The 24,668-nt window shown below is 43.7% G+C and overlaps 1 protein-coding gene across 4 annotated transcripts in view; it reads left to right on the top strand.

Moving 5' to 3' along the window:
• hipk2 (homeodomain interacting protein kinase 2) overlaps positions 1 to 24,668 on the top strand; it is a 71,699-nt gene that overhangs the window by 6,953 nt on the left and 40,078 nt on the right. For all 4 annotated transcript variants that reach the window (XM_067589180.1, XM_067589179.1, XM_067589178.1 and 1 more), the window contains exon 2: positions 9,850 to 11,041. In XM_067589180.1, coding sequence (XP_067445281.1) covers positions 9,850 to 11,041 — 1,192 coding nt within the window. The remainder of the gene's footprint in view (positions 1 to 9,849; positions 11,042 to 24,668) is intronic.

Raw genomic sequence — 24,668 nt, 5'->3', positions numbered from 1 at the left:
AAGGAGAGATGTTAATAAGCCACTGATTCAATCCAGTGGCTCCTCTAATACCACTCCAGTCTTGACATGAGAAAACCCTGAATGTCCTAACTGTAAGAAACATTTCTCCATAGCTGCAATACTGCAGGGTGAACATCTCTCAAAACATTTAGTAACATTCAGTTGCATCAGTAGGTGCATAAGTGCATCATTATGCAATGGCAGTTTGAGCATTTTGATCAAAATAATGTAAAATTTAAGATCCTGAGAAAGGTTCTGAAAGATCTAAAAAGAAAAGTGCTTCATCCACCATTGTTTTTATTTTAGCAGATTTATTGTGGAAAATGAAGATTTTGCTTCAGAGCTTTTGAGCTCGTAAAACGGAAGTAATATAGTGGCTTATTACTATAAAGTTGAAATATGCATTCATGGCAAACTTAACTAAACAGCGTTGAGGAACAGAAGGTGCAGTTGCATGTTTATATTTCTGGGCCTGACTGTGTTGCAGCATAAAAAACAGGCTTCACACCTCTTAGATCCACTCCTCACTTCAAAGCCTCAGGCACATCATGGCCAGCCAGCAGCTCTGCCTGGCAGTCTTTTGAACTGACCCCTCCATTCAGCCTGAGAGACAGAGAGGGAGAGGGAGAATGGCAGCGAGATAGGGAGTGACAGAGATTGAAAAAGTAAGGCAGAAATGGAGGGAGGGAAGCAGCGGAGTTGGGAGGAGAGATGAATACCCTTTTCTGGGGCCCGTGGGCCTCAGGGGCACTGCCAGAGGTCAGGGGGTGGTTTTGGGGAGGGAGGGGGGCAAGGTCACTGGTCTGAGAGGGATTTCGGTGGTGGCGACACTGGTGTTGGGGGTTGTGGATCTCGCCCCTCATCTTCTTTAACCTGTCTACTTCTTACATCTGGGATCAGCGTTGTCCAGTGAGGCGCCCGGCTCCTCAGCTCCCCTGACTGAGCCCAGCAGCTGCTGACACACACTAACATGCTTCCAGCCCTCCATCACTTTTAGAGAAGCTGACCCAGAAAAAGGCCAAAAGTTGACCTTTAGCTATGAGGACCTGTTCTCTTTCCTTCACCGCTCCAGAGTGCCTGGGCCAGGCCAGTTGTTTTTACCTCATTAGGCCTCTGTGAGACAGAGACAGTGTTGGAGTTCTGCATTCATAAGCATTAAATTTAAAGACATTTGGAGATAAACAAAGTGGCATCCATCTCAGTACCTCATTCAGTTCCTTTCATCATTTTAATAGCCTGGCTAAAAAAAAAAAGTCATTCCAGTCATTCCAACAGAGCAGTAGTAACATTTCTATCTTTATTCACAGTAGAGCATCTTACAGTATGATGAATCATTATTTACTGACTTCCCACAGCTCATCTTTTCCATCTGTTTAAATCCATCTCAGCTACTACTGAACTGGGAGTTTTGGATCAACATCTCAGACCACAGGAACAAATTCTTATGGATCTTGTTTCATGTAATTTACCAAACGTAACATTTGTTAGATTGTCTATTGTACAAGCAACAATTCTTGTTCTCCTTTCAAAGGTGTTTACCTTTCAAGAAAGTCAGTTCAAATGTGTAGCCCACTTGCCATACACGGCCACTCAGCATGTGGGTGTTAAACTGCTGGTCAGAATAGCCATTTCCTGCCTGGTTTTGGCTGCTATTTGTGACTGTGAGGACACTGTAAATATAATCGGCTAAAGCCATGATTTTCACGCTGAATCAGACGCAGAGGGCTGAGTTGGCTCGCCATATTTATTACCTCAGCTCTGTGGCCAGAAGGACTGAACAGCCATGTTTACGACACACTGTCAGTTGGATTAAGGACACATATGCCTTGCTAAATTGGTATGTGAGCACGTGTTTGTGTGTGTGCTATAATCTTCTGAAAGCTGTTTGAAATATATAGCGCGGTGGGCCTCTTTACTTTGTCAAAGGAAAGATAGAATGAGAGAGACATGCACTATTAAGCACAGAAGGAGAGAGGGTTAAAAAGAAGAAGATGAAGAGAGATTAAGAGATTAAAATAATTTAATAAGCGTGCATATGAATGAGTCACCTGCAGTATGAAGACGGGAGTACATGTTGGGGCATTTTAGAGGGAGAAAAAGGCATCTGTAGTTTAAATTAGTCCGATTTGTGGCCTGAATAGGCAGCAGCTTCACATGCCCTGTTGAAATATCACACACTTTTGTTGCCTGGGGAGGCATGTGCACCATCCCCAGCTTGTATTTGATTGCAGAGAGCATAGGGAGGTGGTGGAGCGTACTGGGGGAGGCAGGGGAGCAGAAGGCCAACTACATGTGGGGGATATAAAGTGTACAAGCTCTGATGTGAGATGGATAGAAGTTGCATGTTTCTACCTTGGTTTCTTTGAGCTTGTAAATCGTGGTCTTCATGCACCAACATCAGTATTTATAACACACTGGCTGCCTGTATGTCACAACTTGTCATTCATAAAACACCCTGCATCATTCTGGTTTCAAGCAGACAACTTTCAAGCAACTGACAGCTAAAAGTAATGGCTAGACTTTTTTTTTTTTTTTTTTATCAGCTGTGCTGGAGACAAATGAGGCATTTTCATTCAAGTATATAATTTCCTGTCATTCTTCTTCTTCTTTTTGGTTTTTAAAGATAGACATCTCTGTCAATTTGCTGTTTGAATACAGCTGTGTTGTGGAAATACAGAAGTGGTGGCCCTGCCTGTCTGTGATTTGTCCCCAGCTGCCTGGTCAGGTTGGACTGGTTCCTCTGTTGCCGGGGTTCATTGCTGGGTTTCGAAGGGGTGGAGCATCATATTAATCCCTCTGGGTGTGTGTGTGTGTGTGTGTGTGTGTGTGTTTTGGGGTGGTGGTTTCATGCATGTTGTTACTGCATAGTTGAGGCGTTAGTGGAGGAAGGCTTGAGCACAAGCACAAATTGTAATAACACATGGTGTGGAGTGTCAGAAAATGCATGTCTGTGGGTACATGCACACACACACACACACACACACACACACACACACACACACATACAGAGAGTTGAGTGTTGTGCGCATCCTTGGTGGAGGCGAGCATGTCGAGCAGGATAGGAATTATTCTAGCTGTCTGTTTGATATTAATGCAGCACCAGACTTTGACCCCCCGAGTTCATGAACACACCCAAAACCAACGCTTAGTAGTCTGCTCCATGGGACAGGGCAGGGTGGCAGGGTGGGGTAATGATGCCGTCTTCTCAAAACATTATCCAGAGCAGTGCTCCCTCCACCTTTTCCCTGCAATAGTCTCGGTCTTTTCCTTCAGCCAATAAAGCCCCTTTTTTTCTCCCGCCGTATGACTCTCTCATTCTTACTTTGCACAATCTACGTGAATAACTTGCCAGCTGCAAACAGCGTTCGTATTCCAAGAAGTAAAGACTATCAACTCATTTAACACTTTGAATGTGTTAATCACATTAGTGTGATTAATACAATTCTGAACCTCACAAATTGAACACCTGTTTGGAATCTATTAGTTTACCGTCATGCTCACGGGCAACCGACTCATAAATAACAAGGGATCACACTAAATGAACTTTGTGGTGGATTATTCGGATTTTTTTTTTCTTTTATTTTAAAATTCTTTTGTCAGTTTTTATCTGACAATATGATGTCATTTGTGTGTCCAGGAAGAGGTTAAACCATTCTGCTCTGGGCCCTTTGTTAGGTGAACATGAGAGTGAATGACTAAACTGTTGATAGATAACTGAGAGGAACCTGACTCCTCATGTTTGTGTACATAGGCACGTATTGCGACATCAACATCATCAGCATCGTTGTATTTCATTTTGTGTTTGCGTGTCACTGGCTTTTGTTCTTCACTTACTGAAGCTCCATCCTTTCAAAACCTCACGTTGCAGTACACTGCAAGAGCTGCATACAGTGCAAGGCCGCTGCTCACATTTACACTCAAACCTCATGCTTCAGTCAGTAGGTCATAATACAGCACAATCGGCACGCAACAAAATCCATACTGCGCTGGCCACTCTCAGATCAATTTGCCATTGTAGAATGTTTTCTCCTGCACGTTGAGTGTCCTCCCCCTGTTGTTTTCAACGTTGGGCTACTGTTTCTTGCCTGCAGTTCTCATATGTTGATCTCATTATAGTACATTGTGTCCAGCTGTCATTGTTGATCATAATGACATAAGCGGAAGTGTGGTGTGGTGGGGCGTTTCTCACTGTGTGTAAATGATAAGCACTCTGGAGGGCGGCTGCTTATCAGGTGTGTGTCCCTGCATGGCCCTATGCCTTGTTTGTAACTGTAGTGAAAGCCGCACAGCCTGATGCATACAGTGGATGTCAAGGGTAGTGCATTCATGCCTTGAGTTCACAGGTGCCATTGGTTTACGGTCGACCACTTTTTAAGCTCAACCCTTCTCATTTTATGTTGCCACACACAGGACTTCTGCACAGAGCAAATAGTTTCTTCTTTTCTGTTCCATATCCAACCTTTTACTTCTGCTGCAGAGAAGGCATTTATTACCAGGCCTCTCTCTTTTTCTTTCTTTCTTTCTCTCTTTCTTTCTTTCTTTCTTTCTTTCTTTCTTTCTTTTTCTTTCTTTATTTCTTTCTTTCTTTTTATTTATTTCTTTCTCTGTGGGGAGGAAGTTGAGTGCTGTGCTTTGTACACTTGCTACACTCGTGATTTGATTAATAAGAAATCCAGCTCAAGCAGAGCCACTCTGCCACCCCTCCTCCTCATCATCCTCCTCCTCCTCCTCATCTCCTGCTCCTCTCCTCCACCCTGTGCCTCGGTTCAGTGCCTGGTTAGGCTGACCTGGCAGTATAAACAAGTCAAATGTTTTTCGCACACCAGCCGTTTTATGACCACACTTACAACGTGAATAGCAGCTTCCTTATCTACCGACAGTTGCCCTGGGGAACCAGGTTTTTCAGCTTTACTTTAGATTAGAAATGCTGGCATTCACCGCACAAGTTATCATGGCTCAGGTAGAAGCTAAAAAAGTTAATAAGAGTATTCAGAGTCATGTTTCACATCAGTTGGTGTGAATGTGTGGAGCTGTACGCGTCTCTTTGTATTGGTGCCCTTATGTGCACCCGCATGTGGCAATTTGTGCAATAACATGTGCGTGTGTGTGTTCTCACTTATGTATCTATGCATATGCATTTGAACAAGCGCTGACCGAACATGTTATCTCACAGCCAACACAACATGTTGTATCTGTAGCTGTCTGCTTCCAGGAAGGGGAGAGTTGAGGGAGTGTCACATTTACAGCAGGCATGCTGCTGATTTACGAGCCGAGAAAGTCCTGTGTATGTCCGTCAAACAGCATTTATATTTGCCTTTTAGGATGTCCATATGTTGGATGGATATTTGTTCTCATCTGTATGTTTGTAAGAGAGTGGCAAGAAATGGCAAGGCAATTCCAACTGGTCAAATACTGTGGTCAGGATGAGCATAAAGGCTGATGGAGCAGCAGCCTGCATGACAGTATCTCCCCACAAGCTTGTCTGATGTATTATTCTATAAATAAGCAGAGATGAGAGAGCTAAAAAAGCAGACAGGATGGTCAATAATGGCCACGGGTCAGAGTGAGAGAGAGAGACTATGCTGTGACAAGCCCCAGCTCCCCCACTGAGGGCAGAACTCAGGCATGAGGCAGGAACACAAGACTAGTCTACTCTGTATGGACAATATGTTCCTCCTCAGTGGTGCTCTCATTTCACTGTTGCGTTTAACCCCAAAGTCGATGTCCCCACTTCTGGTTTCCTACCAGTGGTCTTATTGGCCATGATGCCATTTTACATGTAAACATCACTGAAACGTAAGATGCATATACAAATACGTGACAAAAACTGAAAAAAATGAGCAGAGAAACAAATGCAAATTCCTCCATACAGGGAAGGAATGCTCTTTGAATAGTTAGATGAGTACTAAATAGATATAAATCATATGCTGTGGCCTTCACAGAGCAGTGTTAGACAGCGCTCTCCACCACCATCATCAAAACACCAAATGAGGGAATATCTCTTGTAGAAATATAGCGTTTATCCCTCCAGTAGAGTTCAGACAGTTGTAGAAGCCATGCCAAGAAGCATTGAAGCTGTTGTGGAGGCCCAATACCTTACTAAGACACTCTATGTTGCTTTTTGTGTGCATTTGTCTCCCATCTGTATGTGTCAGGTTGTTCAGAAAGGGGTGGAGGTGCTTCAAGCAATGCTGCCCAACACACACAAGCAGCAGTGAAGGGTGAGATAATGCTTTGTCTAGACAGTCAGAAGTCATTTCATTAGCCAGCGATTTGGCTCACCCCCCGCGCCCTCCAGTCCTGCAGACACTGGGATGTCCAGTAAAGAGACAGGGTCATCAGAGCGTCTCCATCGGTGTCGGTAGCCATTAGGGCTCAGGAAGTAGTCCAAATATATCCAGGCCAGGGGACATCAACCAGACAGACCTGACTGCTGTCTCTGGTTAGTCTCCTAGGTGACGGCTGGGGTCTTTGTACTGTATCTATCCACTCAGAAATTATGGTGCAGACTGAGCATGGAACAGCTGCTCTCTGGATATATTTAAACTTATGGAACTGATTAATGAATTTAGAAGATCACATTTAATATAAAGTACAAAGAGATGACATTTTATCTTATCTCCACCTGAAAGTATTTTAAGTTATGTTTTGTATAAAGCTCAGATGTTGAATGAGTTAAATGACACCCAGGCTTTATATTAAAAGACTATTTGTAATTACAAAGGACGACTTGGCAGGTTTGGTGGTGTCTGAAGGCGTCCTCATCAATACTCTCTGTCATGTTGTCAGCGGAGTATAAATGACGAGTTTAATAAAAGAGAGCAAACACAAGCAGGTCACAGGCGAGAATGTGAGGGCCACTCGTGGCCCCGCTCTCCACGTTCTATTCTCCTTCCCTCTCTTTCAGTCCGCCTCTCACCCTCGCATGGCATGCAGAACAGCTCTGATCCTCCCAAAAAGAAGATTAACAAACCCCTGACAGAGAAGTAATCTCTCTGAAAACATTGACTATTACCATTTCAACATGTTGCCTCTAAACAGTGGAAAATGCCTCTCTGGTATGCTTAATTGCAGTGTGTGGGACACAGTGTTCCTTTAGGTATGCTAAATGGAAAGCCTTGGCTACTGAAGGCATTCCACCATTGTAAATGAACAACAATGGACCTTTACAGTTGTGCGCTTGGCATAGAGTTCAGAAATTCAAATAAACTACAAGAGGACATTTTCAAGGGAAGGTCTTTTGCACTTTGTTGTTTCTGACAACAGTATGGAGGCTTTGCTTGTTCCGATTTGAGATCATAAATATGTTTGAACTTTAGTTTGGGTGAAGAGTGATTCATGAGCACTGGAGTCGCTTTCCCAATGAAGTATAATTGGTCACATTGTTGCCTGTGTATGTTGTCATGAGATAACATTCCAGCCATTTGACCTCTTACCGTTGGTTCATTTAATTACTTATCTGTGTTCCACACGGGGATCTAAACTGTGCTTTTGTTTGTACAGCTTTTAGTTTTGTACCAAAAACAGCGGGGCAGAATTTCTTAACAAGTCATGACTGAAGAGTTTCTTATGCATTCCTAAACATTTTTGTCAGCTATAATTCAGAGACTTCCCTTGTTTAGGGGAACATGTGTGGCCTTCAGTTCATTGCACCATGTATGCAATGTCAAGTGAACTCTTTGACCACAGTGTTAAAACTGACAGAGAGTCAATGAGTGACTAAGATCAGGGCTGAGGAGGAATTCATGTGATGCTAATGCAAAGAGCAGCTAGCCTCAATCTGGCCTTGTAAAACCCAGAGCTATCCATAATCATGTTGGCAGATATGTAATGCTGGAATTTTCCATAAGAGGAACAGGCCGGCTCTGTGTCCGTCCATCCATCTTTGTGTCCATCAGTCTGTTCCTGTGATTATCCTGTCAGGCTCTCAGTCACACACTGTTGACGCCGCTCTGTGACGCAACCCATCATTCAAATTATTTTTAGCGTAAAGTCCAGGCACAGGAATTAGTAATCCAAGGAGTGACATCTGGCCTTCGGAGCTTAAGTGATTAGCAGAGAGCCTTGCCCCTAATAGCCTAGCGGACGTTCTTCATTACCTCTCTGGACCAGCCATACCTACAGGAGTGGACACGAAGTGACCAGGCGTAGACACATAAAGCAAAAAAAAACCCAAAAAAACTACATCTTAATGACCATCCAGAGGACATACACTGCACATGCATAAATATGTACCATGGGAAGCATAGAGGTGTTACATCAGCTTACAGTGAGCCTTCTAATGTGCACTGCAGCTCCAATCCTGCAGCATTAGGGCTAAGACCAGATGACCATGGAGATAACTAGTAAGTCCAAGCAAGGCCAGAGGACAGACTAAAATAAAAATTAAAAAAAAAAAAAAAAAAGGAGGAAGAGGTCAGGAGAGTTAAAACACAAATGAAGCAAATTATAGTGGAGGGCTGCCAGCTTCTCACTCAATTAATCATCATCACCACTCAGAGGGCTAATAATGACAAAGTGACCAGGCATGTCCCCTCCTCTCTGCTTTCTGTCCGCAGAATAGAGCCCACAATTATGGAAGTCCTCCCGTCTTGGAGGGAAATGGTCCTCTAATTATCTTTGAATAAGAACAAAACTTTCCCAGCATTTAAGATCTCTATTAAACACACAAAAGCAGATTTTTTTCCAGCCGCAAAGAAAGTTAAAGGGCTGTTTGCCTACATGGGTTTTTGTTAGTGTTTATGTGAACACTGCGACTGTAACATTCTTTGAATCATGCATCAGTTGATCAACAGCGAGGCCTAATTGTGTGTGGGCGTTGACATGGCCAGGTGGAAGCTCTTAGTTTGTTAGCAGTAAAGTAATTTTGGGTTTACTGGAAATTGTTTAAACATAGCATTACTACAAGTCTCATATAATCTTACTTGTGCTGTAATAATCATTTCAATGCTACAAACAACCCTGTTTGCAAGGGAGAGAGATAAAGAAAGGGACTATTTTTGGGCAGTTGTTTGCTTGGAGAAGCTTTTGCTTATTCTGAGGCAGCTTGTTCCCAGGAGTTCAGAGCACAGCCTCGCTGCAGTTTTGCTTTTGTTTTGTTGTCTTCAGGATCTGTGGTTGAGAGGGAGTTCAATGCCCCTCTCCTGTTTTCATAGTTGGTTGAAAGACATTTCTTCCACCACCTTCCCTAAAATGAGTAATTGTGTACCAATAAATGCAAGGGCTGGGTATGTGTAGTGGGGAAGGAAATTGCAATCATTCCTAAAGACTTTTTTGTGTACGAGCTTGTGTTGCTCTGCTGTCCCCGTGGAGTGTCCCATGAAAGGTTATTCTTTTAGTATTCACTCAGCCTATTTACTTTGCTGCAGATGGGAACAGTGGGGAAATGGTATTTCCTCTGCATGAACCAGTGGTTTGCATAAGCACCACTCAGTCTAAACCTGCTTATCTTTCTAATAAACATTCTGGCTTTTAATTTTGTTTTATAACAATACATAACATCTGTTTCCCACCAATTTTCATAATGTAGAGTTTGAAGTAACTGCAAAAACACTAAATGATGGTTCTACTTAGAAACAATTTAATGTCAAAGAAACAAACGCTTAATGGTATTTTGAAGGTTATTTAATGCCTGTTCCTTTACTGTGATTTTAAAGAGTTCAAGAGGTTAACATGCTGACGCATCAACATATATGCTTGGTGTTTTAATGACCTGCTCTCAACCAAGCTGTCTTTATTTAAAGCTTCTGGCTACCACTCATGTTTCAGACACTCTCAAATTCCTAACCTCTCACTTTCATTCCCCTCCTGTCCTCTTTGCTCCTCCCCTCTGTTCCCCTCTTGTCACAGGTATGGCCTCGCAAGTGCAAGTGTTCTCCCCTCACACTCTCCAGTCAAGTGCCTTCTTTAGCGTGAAGAAACTGAAGGTGGAGCAGAGTTGTAACTGGGATATGACAGGGTACGGCACACACAGCAAAGTCTACAGCCACAACAGCAGCAAGAACGTGTCGGCCACCAGTGGACCCCTGGGCATCAACAGCTCCCTGCAGGTCGCCAGCTCCACCCTGCCCTACGAGCAGGCACTCATCTTCCCAGCCAGCGCGGGCCACATTGTGGTCGCCTCAGCCAGCAGCACTTCAGGGGCCGTGGGGTCTCTGCTGGGCAGCGGGGGTGGAGGCAGTAGCAGCAACAGCAGTGGTGGTGGAGGTGGCGGCGGCGGCGGCGGCGGTGGCAGTGGTGTTGGTGGTGGGGTTGGTGTTCACAACCTGACACGCCGCAGCACGGTCAGTCTCCTAGACACCTACCAGCGATGCGGGCTTAAACGCAAGAGTGAGGAGCTTGACAACAACAGCAGTGTGCAGATCATTGAGGAGCACGGTCCACCGATGATCCAAAACGGGGCAGCCAGTGGAGCCACGGTGGCCACTGTGGCCACCGCCACCTCCACGGCAACATCCAAGAACAGCGGCTCCAACAATGAGGGGGATTACCAGCTGGTGCAGCATGAGGTGCTCTGCTCCATGACCAACACGTATGAAGTGCTGGAATTCTTGGGACGAGGAACCTTTGGACAGGTGGTTAAGTGCTGGAAGAGGGGCACCAACGAGATTGTGGCGATCAAGATCTTAAAAAACCACCCGTCGTATGCACGGCAGGGTCAGATCGAGGTCAGCATCCTGGCACGTCTCAGCACGGAGAGTGCAGATGACTACAACTTTGTGAGGGCCTACGAGTGCTTCCAGCACAAGAACCACACGTGCCTGGTATTTGAGATGCTGGAGCAGAACCTGTACGACTTCCTGAAGCAAAACAAGTTCAGCCCTCTGCCACTCAAATACATCAGACCCGTGCTACAGCAGGTGGCTACAGCGCTAATGAAACTGAAGAGCCTGGGCCTCATCCACGCTGACCTGAAGCCAGAGAACATCATGCTTGTGGATCCATCTCGACAGCCCTACAGGGTCAAAGTCATCGACTTTGGCTCTGCCAGCCATGTGTCCAAAGCAGTCTGCTCCACTTATCTACAGTCCAGATACTACAGGTAAGAGCTGCAACTTTGAATAGTAAATAGTTTGTTAAGAATTAGTTATGAAAGACTTCATTTAGACGTTTTATGTAACGTCGTAGATGCAAAGAAATGTGTCTCTCAGTGTGTTCCTGTTTGTTCTGTTTGGACGATCATTGTGTTTTCTGCATATTGTTTGATTTATCCCTGCTTTGATAGGAATGTATTCATAGTTGAGCTGAATATTTGGCCAAACACTCAGATTTGCTGCCAAACTTATGAGCTGCTGCTGAAGTCCTCTCTCTTTATTCACTCTTCCTTTATTGTAAGCTAGTTAAACCCCCTTCCAATGTGGGATGGAGCAAGGCTTTCTGAATAACCAGCTGCTTATAGTGTTGGATGTGATAAAACAAGCATGTTTTAGTGTTACTTAAAAGATTTTTGAAGGCATTTTTAGCTACTTCATAACCTGGTGAGGCTCTGGTGGAAACAGGAAATATTTGATGCAGTGACATTTTTTCGTGTCATTGAAAGGTTCAGTGGAAGAGTGTTTTTTTCCTGTTTTCTAATGGAGGGTTTTGAAAAGATCTCAGAGAAATTCCCTCATTGAAGAGGGGCACCAATCATGTGGGGTGGCAGCCTGCCCACAGGCCTCTATTCACCCCACCGCTCCCCAGGCGCTTGGACCCTCAGCCCCCCATCACTGTGGATGGCTCCCATTTCCCCCGGGATAGAGATGAGGGGTCAGCCTGAGTTCTCCTGTAATATGTGCCTGTAATCCACACCAGTGGGCCCTGCATTAGAACCAGATGACTTTCTGGGAAGGCCTTTCTTTCTTCTCCCAGTACTTCTTACACAGTCTTTTTGCCCATAGCAAACAAGTGTGTTTAGGTTTCAGCAGAGGCAGGGTTGAGGGGAACTGTGCGAGGAATAAAACAGTGTCCATGTCTGCACAGAGAGAAGCTTTGTTTGGGTCTCCGGCCTGGTGCCGGGGCTGAGGGAGGAACAGGTGTGTGAGCCATGCTACCGCACACGTATACACACACCCACACACATATACCCGCATACACATGCCAGGTGGTGGCTCTGCAAGTGTGCATAGTGCAGATTCTATCGAGAGAAGTTTGTGGTCCCCAGTCAGTGGATACTGTTGTTGGCTTTTTAAATATGCTTCATTGAAGATCCTTTACAGGAAAGTGGCAAGGCTTACAGAAAGAACATCAAACACCTGTATTCACAACATTCAAACTTTCCATTACAAGATTATTAGTTTATTTGAGCTTTAGCCTATTCTTTAACTGTATTTTCATCAGAATCAGAATCAGATATAGTGCCAAGTAAGTTTTCACATACAAGGAATTTTGTCTTGGTGTAGTGGTGCATAACAATCAAAAACTAGAAGTATCTAAACAAAGTGAGAAAAATACAACTACCACAAAAGACAGGTGGTATAAATATATGAATAATATTTTACGATAAAGAATAAGTAAAAAATATTTTCTTAGAGTTTAAAAAAATAATGTACAAGATATTGACTGAGAATGTGCAAATGTTCACAGTATAAACAGTATGTGTAATGTGCAAGTGTAATAATACAAAGAATACAATTGCATTAATGTAATGCGCCATGTTAGTTGTAATGAATTCACAGATGTGCAATATAAGATTATAGATTTCATGTTAATGACCTGTTATGACTATGACTGGGATAGAGTCCATGTCAGTGGCTATCCCGGGCCTTGTTGATGAGGCCAGATGCAGTTGGGAAGAAACTGTTCTTGTGGCATGAGTTTTTAGTCAGGATAGAACCTCTTGCCAGAGGGGAGTGTTTGAAAAAGTTTATGTGATGATCTTACCTGCTTGCCTCAGTGTCCCGGAGGCCTGCAGGTCCTGGAGGGACAGCAGGTTGCAGCCAATCACCCTCTCAGCAGAGCGAATGATACACTGCAATCTGCCCTTGTCCTTGGCAGTTATAAACCACCTCTCCCCAACCGCCTCCTAAACCTTCAGTATATAAAGATCTCTGTATGGGAATTGGATTGTACATGTCAACGGGGCAGTGCTGTTATATCAGTTTAAGTAGCTCATCCTGAAGTAAACATCACTTGTAGCCTGTTGTTGTTGCTCCTGGGCTGTAGGTCAACAAGCAGGCCATAAAATGTTCCTGTTTGTTTTCTGGGGGAGTGACGAGTGGAGGAGAGCAGAGAGATCATCCCTTCATTTCCTCTTGGCAGCAGAGGAGGGGAAAGAAAGGCTGACATTGACCAGAAAATTATCCACCAGCCACCAAAAACTAGACCAGGGACTTGGTGACCCTGGTTTGAGGCATTGGGAGTGGTGTGTGTGTGTATGTGTGTGTGTGTATGTGTGTATGTGTGTGTGTGTGTGTGTGTGTGTGTGTGTTTGTATGTGTGTAGGGTTTTTTCTGTTGAAAGCCTTATTTCTTGATGTCATACACATACAGGACATAATGTCAACAAGAGTCCGTGTGCATTACCAGGATTCATTGTGGGAAATGAGGCAAGTCTTACAATTCAATTCAAAGAATGGGCTCATGGGAGATGAGCACTAAGGGTGTCTTAACATCGTATCGAGGTTTGGGCAGCAAACAAACCTTGCTGTGGGTAGAGTTCAGGGTGAGTTCAAAAGCTTAGACAAGAACATCAAACCATCTTTGATGATTTCAGATGAGAAGATAGCAGGATAGTTTCTGTTTCAGGCGGTGCCTTTACAGGATAGAGATTACATACAGGTGTGATTTGCCAGCTCCAGCTGCCTAGCTTTGTGTTACTCAATATCCTTCACAATAGCAAAAACAACCCCTTGTTGTCTTCTTTGATTCCTGTTAAATTAAATATTTGTTTCTTTGTCTTATTGCACTTAAGATTTTTTCTCAAGAAGCCTTCTTTTTGATTTATGAGGTGAAATTAGATGAGACAGAGATAATGATGAGGAGGAATTGTGAGAGTAACATGTTTGTCTTTTCCTCTTCTTTCAATCTTTTCCTGTAGATGAGACTGAACAAAGACTCATTCTAAGCCCGTTGTAGACATTACACCTACAGAGCCATTATTGCTTGTTTCTGCTTACATCCATGTGTTGGGAATTTCATACCCCTCACACACAGCTGTTTGGACGTCATAGATGGTATATGCTATTGACATCGTATGTGCTGTAAGAGCCTTGCAAATGAGTTATGGATTTTCCACAAGGTTGACTCATGCAAATAAAACACCAGTATTCAAGGTAAACAAGTGATGTGCTATTTGCAAGAACAGCTCTCAGGGTGCTTAGAGTTTCAACTTTGTTCGCTTCAGCGGCTAGCGCATACAGGCTCAAGTAGCCGAGCTCATCTATCTTTGTCAAATAGGCCTGTCTGTGGCATTTCTACACTCAGTGCTACTGTAGCTGAATGCAGACAGTCTTACTACAACTATTAAAGTGTGATATTACTTTAATCTCTCTGTATTCTGTTACAGTGTTTATGCCATCCTTATTCTACCTTCCTCTCCTCTCCTTTCCTTTCCTGACCCCCCCCCCCTCCCCCCACTTCCTATAGCTAATGACATAACAGGTAAGCCGGCTAGTCAAGCTTACCCTGTGCCAGATAAAGGGATTATTGTCTTGTCCCAGTTGGGCATGTTTGTCCTATTTATCTCATCGGGTAAAGGCCATGAGATGGGTGGAATGCAGCGAGACATTATTTAAGTTTATGTTAAGTTTCCTGAGGCAGTGCAGCTGGCAGGAGTCGGCCTTGTGGTGGCTGCTGGTGGTGAAAGGGAGGTGTAACATGCAGGCAGAGACAGGGATGGGAAGAAAGGATCTCTTATAGGTCTTCATGGGCATAGAGATGAAGCTGGATCATACAACATAACACCAATTACTAACTGCTGCTCACTGGGGTCCCCAAATTTGATATATATAAGAATATGTGTATATATATATATATATATATATATATATATATATATATATATATAAATTTTTTTTTTTTTTTTTTTTTTTCAATTAGCTATAGTCACATCCATAGCCATGTAGATAGTTTAGGGGTTTTGAGATATCAGTGTCTGTGATTTCTGCCTCCAGCTGAAAACAATGGAGATGAATGGGATTTGTTGCTCACAATTTGTTGATTATTACTCTGGATAATCCACACAACTTGTAATCAGCAGTTTGGTAGAAAGAAGTTGCAAAGATAAACATTCATAGCCAGATGTGTGAATCATTCTGAGTCACAGGAACATTGTTTCTAGAATGTTGCTCTTTGTTGTATGAACCAATAAAATTCCAGTTACCCGCATTGTCTTGATGGGGTTGAATGGATTGTTGTGATAGCTCAAAACATGGGTGAATAAAATCAAAACTATCTGCATGATAAGGTACCATGAAGCAAGAAAACATATTTTTATTTGCATGGGACTTTTTAATTGCTCCCTATGTGTCGGGTAGTTTGTGATAGATGCCTGAATTTGCTCACGCTCTCCTCATCATGTGGAGAGATTTTCTTTCAGTGGCAGTTGCACAGAGGTGTTTTTCACTGCCACAAAACAGAGACAGAGCAATTTCCTCTAATAATTATACATCTTAATATTAATAACCCTCAACCTGGCCTGAGCCAGAAGCGGTAATGCACATACTGTTCACATATTAGCACTTGCCAGCTTGTATCTGATACCTCACATGCACACATCACAGACTTCATACATACACATGCATGGAAGACATATATGTGGTACATCAGAGCCTGAGGAATTAGCTTATTAGACACTACGGGTGAAATGAAAATGAGTCAACAGTGTTTGAGAGGGAGGAATGTGCTGATGTCACCAGTTATCTGAAGTGGCCAGTGTCTGTGTACTCTCAGTGCTATCAGTGTGAAGCTAAAGGCCTCTGGCAGAAGATATCTTAATGCATCCAGATGGAAACTTCACAAAAAGCTCATCTTTTGGAACTCTCTGCATTTTCCCATTCTACTTTTCGGGCTCATATCTTTACTCATGTTGGCAGTAAAGATGGATACAACTGATGCTACAGAAGGATCTTTGACACCCTCAGGCTTACTCTATGCCTTAGCCTTAATAACTGATGAAATATGTATCTGTCTCCATCAGGAGTGGTACAGTCACCGCTCAGGCTGAGGCGGCTAAGTGTAAGACGAGCCTCTGCCCCACCTGTCTATCTGTCTCTCTATCTGTTGTTAGCGACGCACAGCCAGACAGACAGGGCAGGCGTTCCAGCACATTTACCCTGCCTCCGTGCGAAACATCAAGGGGTGTTTTAATGAATGAGGTTGCTATTAGTTACTGTTCTGTGAAGCGTGCGTTAAAGTGTATGTGTGTATGTGCCAGGGAGGGAGAGAAATGTAGGTAAACGGCAGGATCAGGTTGCTACAGAGGAAAGATGAATTAGAAAAAGGACAGAAAGGCAGATCAGCTCAGTGGTAGTGGTGCTCTTAATAGTGCAGGTGTTGTTTACACGAAGATTCTCGAGAAAGTGTCTCGAAGCGGGAGGAGAATGGGGGAGAAGACAGTAGAGGGATGGAGGTGCGGGTGTGTGGAAGGTCGTTGTTTTGCATTCCTCACCAGTACCTGGAACAGCACTCTCATTCCCCCAAGCAGTGGCAGATTATTACTAATGCAGATGAGCTTTCATTAGGTTCAGCCTGACTGGGTGGCCGCTGTGGCATGTTGTTACTTTTTTTGCTGACTTTTTTGGTTGATTTGCTTTTTATTTAGCTTTATATTTCCAGCTTGTGACCACAGAGGGCCAGCTCCATCCTGTTGTTGTTGACTGTAGATGCTGAAATCATTGGCTATTATCAGGAACTGGCATATAAAAAAAGACCCCTAAAATGATAATTACTGCTCCCTGTATTCACTACTGTGCTTTTTATGACAGTCATAACACCTTGGTATGCATGACAGAATCCTAATAACCTGTTTCTCATTTATAATTTGCCTCTGGGCAGCTCTTCCATGTGTCTCCACAGAGCAGCCAGCAAGCAGGAGACAAGTAGCAGCTAAGCTAATTAACTACCAGTAGTCAGGCATATGCATTGGAACATATACAGTAGTCAGTTTCTTACAGTCATTTTGGCAAATAATGAAGGAGAATCATTTCACTCATAAGGAAAAATGTGAACTTTGACACCTAGCTGATGGATATACCTAGTACACTTTGACAGGCTGCACAGGTGTGTGAGTGTGTGTGTGTGTGTGTGTGTGTGTGCGTGGTGCATGCTTGCATGTTTGTGCACCCCTGCTAGTGTGGGGCTGTGTGCTCCTACGATAAGACGGCACTTTCTGAGTTTCACCACATTGTTTCATCCTGGCTACTTGTCTTTGTTCTCCCTCGCAGTTCAATTTCCATACATTTCCCAGGATATTAAGCTGACGGAAATTAAGCTGCCTTGATAAAACGCAGTGAGCCGCCCACTCAAGCTCACTAAGGCTGCAATCTCTCTGCTCTATATTGATTGGCTTATTTGAAACAGGATTTTTCCTCACCTAAGCTTCTGAGGTGGTTAGCAAGTGTTGGCAGCACAGACGTAAGAACTTGTTCAACCTTACAGGTGTAGAGTTGCTGCAGAACGTAGCAGGCTGACTAAAAAAAAATCACAAAGTCGAAGGTCATTAAAATATCCAGACTCGTCTATAGGGCTGCAACTGCAGAACAATGGAAATTTTCTTCTCAATTAATGCTGAAAATCATTAACCGGACAGGTGACATTTCTCACAGCAGTAGTCGTATATTAATTTTCCTTCATGCCACAGATTTGTCTTTGTTTTCTGGATTCAAGCAAGTGTGGGGTTGGCAGGGTGATGGCTGCCATCAGCGGTTGACTGGCACAGGTGCCCCCAGGTCTAAATAAATCATGAGGCCCCCTGCTGACCCCCCCTCCCTCCACCATTCCTGTATGCCCACCATCTCTCCGCAGGGAGCTCCAGAAAGGGGTTAGCCCCCACCGCCGCCTCGGCTCCTTCCCGCCCTCCTTCCCTTTCTCTTCTTTCCCACCTCCCCTCACCTTCCCTTCACCCCCCTCACCTCTTCCATCCACTTACATGAATATTTAAAACCTAACACCAGGATGGAAAATATGCAGCAAGGGCAGAGAAGGCTTGCTAAAAAAGAAGAGGGAAAAAAAAAAGAAATGTTCATTTTGGGCCCCTGAATTTCCTAATTTAAAGCAGGTCATGGGAGTATTTATGAAAACGCAGAGTGGTCCAATTACAGAGTTATAAAGACAGAGAAAAACAGAGACTGTCAACAACAGTTGGAAAGAGACAAATAGAGGGCAGGAGAGACACTGAGGCAGACTGATCCAAGCTATAGTTGTCCAGCTGGGGAGACGACTGGGGGGGGATTGGGGAGGCCCGGCAGGGACCTGCAATTGGCTCCATGCTGGCTGTGTGTGTGTGTGTGTGTGTGTGTGTGTGCGTGTGTGTGTGCTCGGACTGACTGCCACTGTGACAGAGAATGCCTGGTGTGCAGAGGCCCATGCAGGCTCCCATGAAGTTTTCAACAGAACAAAACAGATGCATTTGTTTTCTCAATTGGAGGAATTTGCTAATGTGCATATACGAGGGTAAATAGTTTGGCTAATTTGCAGCAGGCAAGTGGGTAGAGCTCTCCGTCGCTCAGCCAGCCAGCTGGGGGCCCTGTATAGAGAGAAAAGGAGGCTTTGATGACCCCCCCTCCCATCGCTCTCCATCTCCTTATTTAGTATCATCCCTGGCTCAACACAATAAATTGATTTTTCTCTAACTACCATTTTAACACATTTATCTGCTACTTTTATGTCACATCTCTCCCTCCCTTTTAAACGTGTCCATAGCATTTGATAGAAGATGTTCGATGGCTCAATTTAACATAGCTCACATTCATGGTGACAGTTGTCGCTCTATAAAAATGTTGCTATTTTTCATTGCAGATGGCAGAATTGAATGAGGCTCTGTTCTTACTACACGGGCTATTTTCAGCACCACTCATAAAGTCATAAAGCAACATTGCTATGTGACTTTTAGATTCCAGTTATTAATGCCACTCTTTGCTCACATTTCTTACAATAAGATATTGTGTGTTAGTCAAGATTAGTCGATATGAAACAGATATATGAAAAGAAATAGATAGATTTTTGGAAGGCATGGCAACAACAATATCTCAGGTTTGAAGATATCATACATTTTTGTCATGGTTTAATGTAAATCAATTGAAACTGTGTCAATTGACCTTTGATACAGTATGTTGTTTTTTTTTCTTTTTACCATTTAAGCCATTTACGGGTCAGCAAAAGGGTTAGGGAAGTTTATGGCATGACATTTATCAACACAAAGGACCTGATGCAAGTATCTGTTAGCATCATGGAGTAGTCTGGGGTGAAGTCTCATGTAGCAACCTTGTGTAGAAGTCATATGAAAAGGCTGTTTCCTCAGAATGTACGTCAGCATCATCATTCTTTTATTGACCTTGTGTCTCAGTGAACTGCTCACATATGGAGTCTCCAGGGGTTTCTGAGGATGAGCCAGAGGAGCTTTTCATAAAAATTGCTTTTTTGGAATATAAAGGCCACTCCAGATTCTGTTGAGGCAATAGACTAGTCATAAAACGGCTCTGAAGCAAATCCTATTTCGCCCAAGCTTGATAAATAATTTAAAATGACTAATAGCGCCTTGTGACAGAGAATGTATCGCTGTGGTGTATCAGATTGCGGTGGTTTTGGCTTGAGGCGTAATTTGTTTGGAAAAATAATTACTCCTGTTTTGGATCCTGGTTAAATATTAAAAGGGTTATCATTAGGAATGGAGCAGCGTCCAAGGGTGTTTAGTCTACATGTGGGCAAACCCATTTCTTTAGGGATCACTGCTGCAGACAGGCTGCAGACAGAGGGGGGAAACAGCTCTATTTTATTGCTAAATTCAAACTACCACATTGCCAAATTTCACAAGAAAGAGTAATGCAAACTAATGAACTTTCTCTGTGTGCTTGGCTACTGAGCTTTGAAGACTAATCCCAGTGTTTTATGAGCGAGGAGCGTCGGATTGTCTGTTGAGATCAGCTGGTTATTGAGTGCACAAGCTGGGAGGCACCGAAGAGCATTAAGACACTATATATCAGCCCACAGAGGAAACAAAAAAAAACATGTTTCAGTCAGATTGTAGATAACAAAAGGGGGAAAAAAGCAGAAATACAATAAAAAAAGAAGTGAAAAAGAGAGAAAATAAAAGTGTTTCGGAGAAAACAAAACAGGCACATTATCACTATAAATATGAGCAGTAGAAGCGCAACCATACTAGGCAATCCGGCATGTGTGCTGTGTGTGTGTGACCGGCTGATTAAACACAAAGGTTGTGTCCTGTCCCGATACACACAACATGTTCAATGTTCACATCCTCAAACCACCTAATAGCCCTGCTGGATCGAGTGATTTATAGTGTACTGGGGATGTGTTTGCACATATATGCACATGTACAGCACCAATCAAATATTTGGACATGCATTCCCATTCTCTACAATAGAAGCTCCGGCTTAATGCATAAACACATTTAACGTGGCACCAGGTGTGCCCTGACTAGGTATCACTGAGCTGAGAGAACATGGCATCTTGTGTGTGTGCGTTATCAGTGTGAACTGGACATAACTCACATCACCCCTTTAAACACAGCAGGGACGTCAGGGAGGCAGCAACACCACCACACAGTCTTTCATTACAGCCAGAATCTATATATCATCAAACAGATGGCTTCTCTTTAAACAAAGACAGTGTTGTTGTTCTTGTACCCAGTGAAAGAGAATTACATGCATTTTTCCCCCTCTGTGGTTCTTTTTATGATGTTATTTCCATATACACACACTAGCTTCAAGCAGACTCTTATCTACCATCGACATACATACCACCCTTGAAACAGACTCTGTTATTTCATAGGTCATTCATCAACAGTGTACTTTTACTTCTCACACTAATCAAGAGCAACTGAAGCTTACAAGAAAGTGAATATAGAGGGTTTTCTGTACGTATGCCATTGGAGGCTTGGACTTCATAAACAGAAATCAAGGTTCAATACATATTACACAAATCCATTAACTAGCAACCCTGGATACTGCAAAAGCTTTGAGCAAATAAACTACTCATTTGAGCAGGAAAAGCATTTAACACCAGTGACTTAAATAAAGCGTCCTTGCATCCTTTAAAAGTGTATTCAAGTCTTTTCTCAGTTTCTTTTGTCCTGTGTTTTTGTTGAAATGAATGAAGAACATTTACACGCATCATTTCACGTCAGTTCTAAAAAGAGTCTCTCTGTTGCGGCCGTCGACATGGTAACCAAGGCTCTTGTTCCAAAATTGTCTGTTCCCTCTGAAGGTGCAACACCTGAACTAGACCGGAGCTGTTTTTGATCTGCCTGCCTGCCCCAACCGACAGCTGTGTACTTTAGGGACAGGGAGGGCCCTTGAGCCACACTCTCATCTCGCTATTGCTATTGTTTGCCCAGGTGGGCTAGGACACCCTGTCCCCCCCCTCCCTCACCCCACCCCACCCCACGCCCCCCTCGCTCTCTCTGCCTAGCTCTCCTTCTCCTCCCTTTCTCTTTCACTATCTCACTCACTCTCCCTCTTTCGCTCTCGAACTCTTCCTCTTTCTCCCTCGCTTCTCTCTGTCTTTGTTCCACAGGGACCTGTGGTCCAACTGAAGCTCTCAGTTACACAAAGAAACCCAAATTGGCTTTCATCTGCAGCCTGTTACCAGCTGTGTACATTGTGTGTTTGTGCTCCCTTGCAGGGCATAAAAAAGTATAGATTTTACTGATGACAATGTTATTATTATTGGTTTTGAGTCACAACTGCTCTCTCACAGAAATGCTTGCTCTCTTACAACTCTTGCAATTTCTTATTAAAGTCTTTGTTGTTGTTAAAAATGTCCACATCTTGCCAGTTTTGAAGCTGGTTTTAAATGCAAAAGTAGGATGATGTTGAGACTGCCTATTCTCCACTTCCATCCTGGGTCAATATGTGTGCCAGGCTCTTGACATGACACACATAGGTGCTGGAGGAGCACAAAAACCCCCAACGGCTCGAAGTCCCAAACCAACCCTGTTGTTCACAGTGTCGCCATGGTGACAATAAGGCTTCAACTCCGACACAAAGATGGGATTTTTAAGTGTGTTCACTCTCTATTCCACTGTGTGTTTGTGTGTGTGTGTGTGTGTGTGTGTGTGTGTGTGTGTTTGAGAGAGTAAGAGAAGGAGAAAGATGATCCATTTAGCAGAGTTTCTGGCCTTGTATACAGCGCTGCTCAGGGCACTGAGAAGAACAGCTGAGAAAACAGCAGGGAACTTTCATTAGCGATCTCTGCCCCTTGTCCCCTTTTTCCCCTCTTTGCTTCTTTTTATACATTTTCACTGCGGTCGTCATCCTCTCCCTTCCTCCGAATCCGATGTCCTCTTGCTTCTACCCATCCCTCCCTTCCTCTCTCCATTTCCTTTATCTTGACCTCTGTCCCTCACACAAATCTGCCTGGCATTTCGATCATCACATCCAGGAGCCATATAGGATCATAAAGCCTCATCCCTCTCAGCTGGCCATAAGGGCAGAGAGCTTCAATATAGTATGTGACTGTACTATATTTCTGGAAGTTGTTGGGTGTTTGAGAAGAAGCTTTGCATGACCATGTGTCAGAACACTCAGCAGATCCTTGGCCTGTGAGATGCATCCGGTATCAAGGATAGAAAAAGAAATATCTGACTGAAACCTTGTCATGTATGGAATATGTGCATGCACAGAGGAGTTTTTGAATGAGAATGAATGCAAATATGAGTATTGTTCTTTCCGTTTTAGAACAGTAAACAGGTGGTTAACGAAAAAGGAGGTCAGATACTTTATTGTGGGTTTGCTTTCCTTTCTTTGTGTGTGTGTGTGTGTGTGCGTGTGTGTGCGTGTGTGCTAACAGGTGTCTTACAGTCAAATATCTGTACCCACAAGCATCACAGATGCCCATGCTGCTGACAGAGTTAACACTGCTGCTCTCAAATCGTTTAACCGACTCCTTGAACTCATGTGCAAGTCTTTGTCTTCAAGTCTTCTCTTTGAATCGTCTTTGCACACTGCAGCTCAAATCAAGAACAGCACCTGTTCTGCAGAAACGTCAGCATCAGTTAAAAAGACCCTCTGTTTGTTTGTCCGTCCGTCTGCCTGTCTATCTGCTTTGTTCGCCTTTTTTTTCATGGGAGCAGGGGGAAAAAAGGAGGAAAATGGATGACTAAGTGCAGTGAATCATAAATGAGTCGAGGCGTGTGTCGGTGCATCGGAGAGGCTCAGTGTGATAGCACCAGCTACCTGTCACATTTCTGTCTCCTCTTTGTTTTCAGCCTAAAAGAGCTTCTCTTTCTATCACAGCCTCTCCCAAGTCTTGATTTATGAAAAGAAGCCATTTCGTGGGGTTAATTGCATAAAGCCTTCTGCTGAAGCATCTGAGGACGAGTCATAACAGCCCTTTTAGATATACTGCAGACAGCTGAAGCAGTGCCGACCCCAGACCAGAGCAAATCATCGGTCACGAATGTTGAGCCTGCGTACAACAGATGATGACCCTCAGTTTGCTCTCACCACATGAGACCAGTTTTGAAAGGTTTATTTTACAGCATGCTGGCTCAACTGGAACAGTGTAGCATAAGTATATATAAGGAGTTATAGATTGTTTAAGCCTGAAACACAGGGAAGCAACTGTGCTCATTGAAACAAACACCAAGTGAGGACAGCAGCATGCTCCAACACACCTCCCGCCTCCTTTACCATTGTTAAGCTGGGTGCGAGGAGTGCTATTTGCATTACAAGGTTCCTGTGGAGCAGAATAAAATGCAGACAAGAGCTGTGAGCAAAACGAACGCTCTCAGGGTGGCCCTGCTCTATTTGCGACCAGGGTGCATTTACTGATTATAGTTAAGTGGTCCAAAATGGTCCTCTGCTCTCTGTTACATTGACCCACTCCCTCCCCTAGTGTATGTGGTCAATAGCAGGCCTGTTGAGATGCCTTTCCACTGAGGGAAGAAAACAGAGCCCAATCGTGCCTGTCTCCTCACTTCATCTCCCCTCTGACTCTCCCCTCCAGCACACAGGAGGGGAGAGTCAGAGGGGAGGAAGCACTGATTTTAAATCAGAGTATAACAAGGTGAACAATGGAGTGGGGACAGCAGGAAGCAGCAGGCTCCTATTTTTCATAATTGTCAAACCCGGTGAAATAAATATTGAATTAAAGAACAAATACCAAAATGAATCTGTGGCAATGGATGAAATATTAAGCCTTAAGTGTGAACAATGACTAAAAAAAAAAAAAAGATTCAATATTCAACCCATTTTTGTTCTTGGGGCTGTGTATCTCTTTTGTGAGTGCATGTGTAGCTCATGACTATTCATGTTGCCTGCAAAAACATGCAAGTGTGGACAAATGGAAATTAATGGAATGCAAAGAGGAATGTAAATGCAGTTGCATAGGGAGGGGGGCAAAATTAAATCCTCCTCTAAAAATCCTGGAAGGTTTCACGCATAGATGGGACCAGGTCAGTATTGTGTATTTCCCTCTCTTCCCTGTTGCCTGCGCCGTAACAGGAGGCCCCGCAGTGGGAGAGCAGGCCGGGGGTGATATAACAGCCACTGGATCACACAGGCTTTGATC

Source organism: Thunnus thynnus, chromosome 5, assembly GCF_963924715.1.
Source record: "Thunnus thynnus chromosome 5, fThuThy2.1, whole genome shotgun sequence".
In the NCBI taxonomy this organism is placed as follows: Eukaryota; Metazoa; Chordata; class Actinopteri; order Scombriformes; family Scombridae; genus Thunnus; species Thunnus thynnus.
Note: the sequence above shows the minus strand (reverse complement) of the source record. Positions and strands in the feature narration are given on the sequence as shown.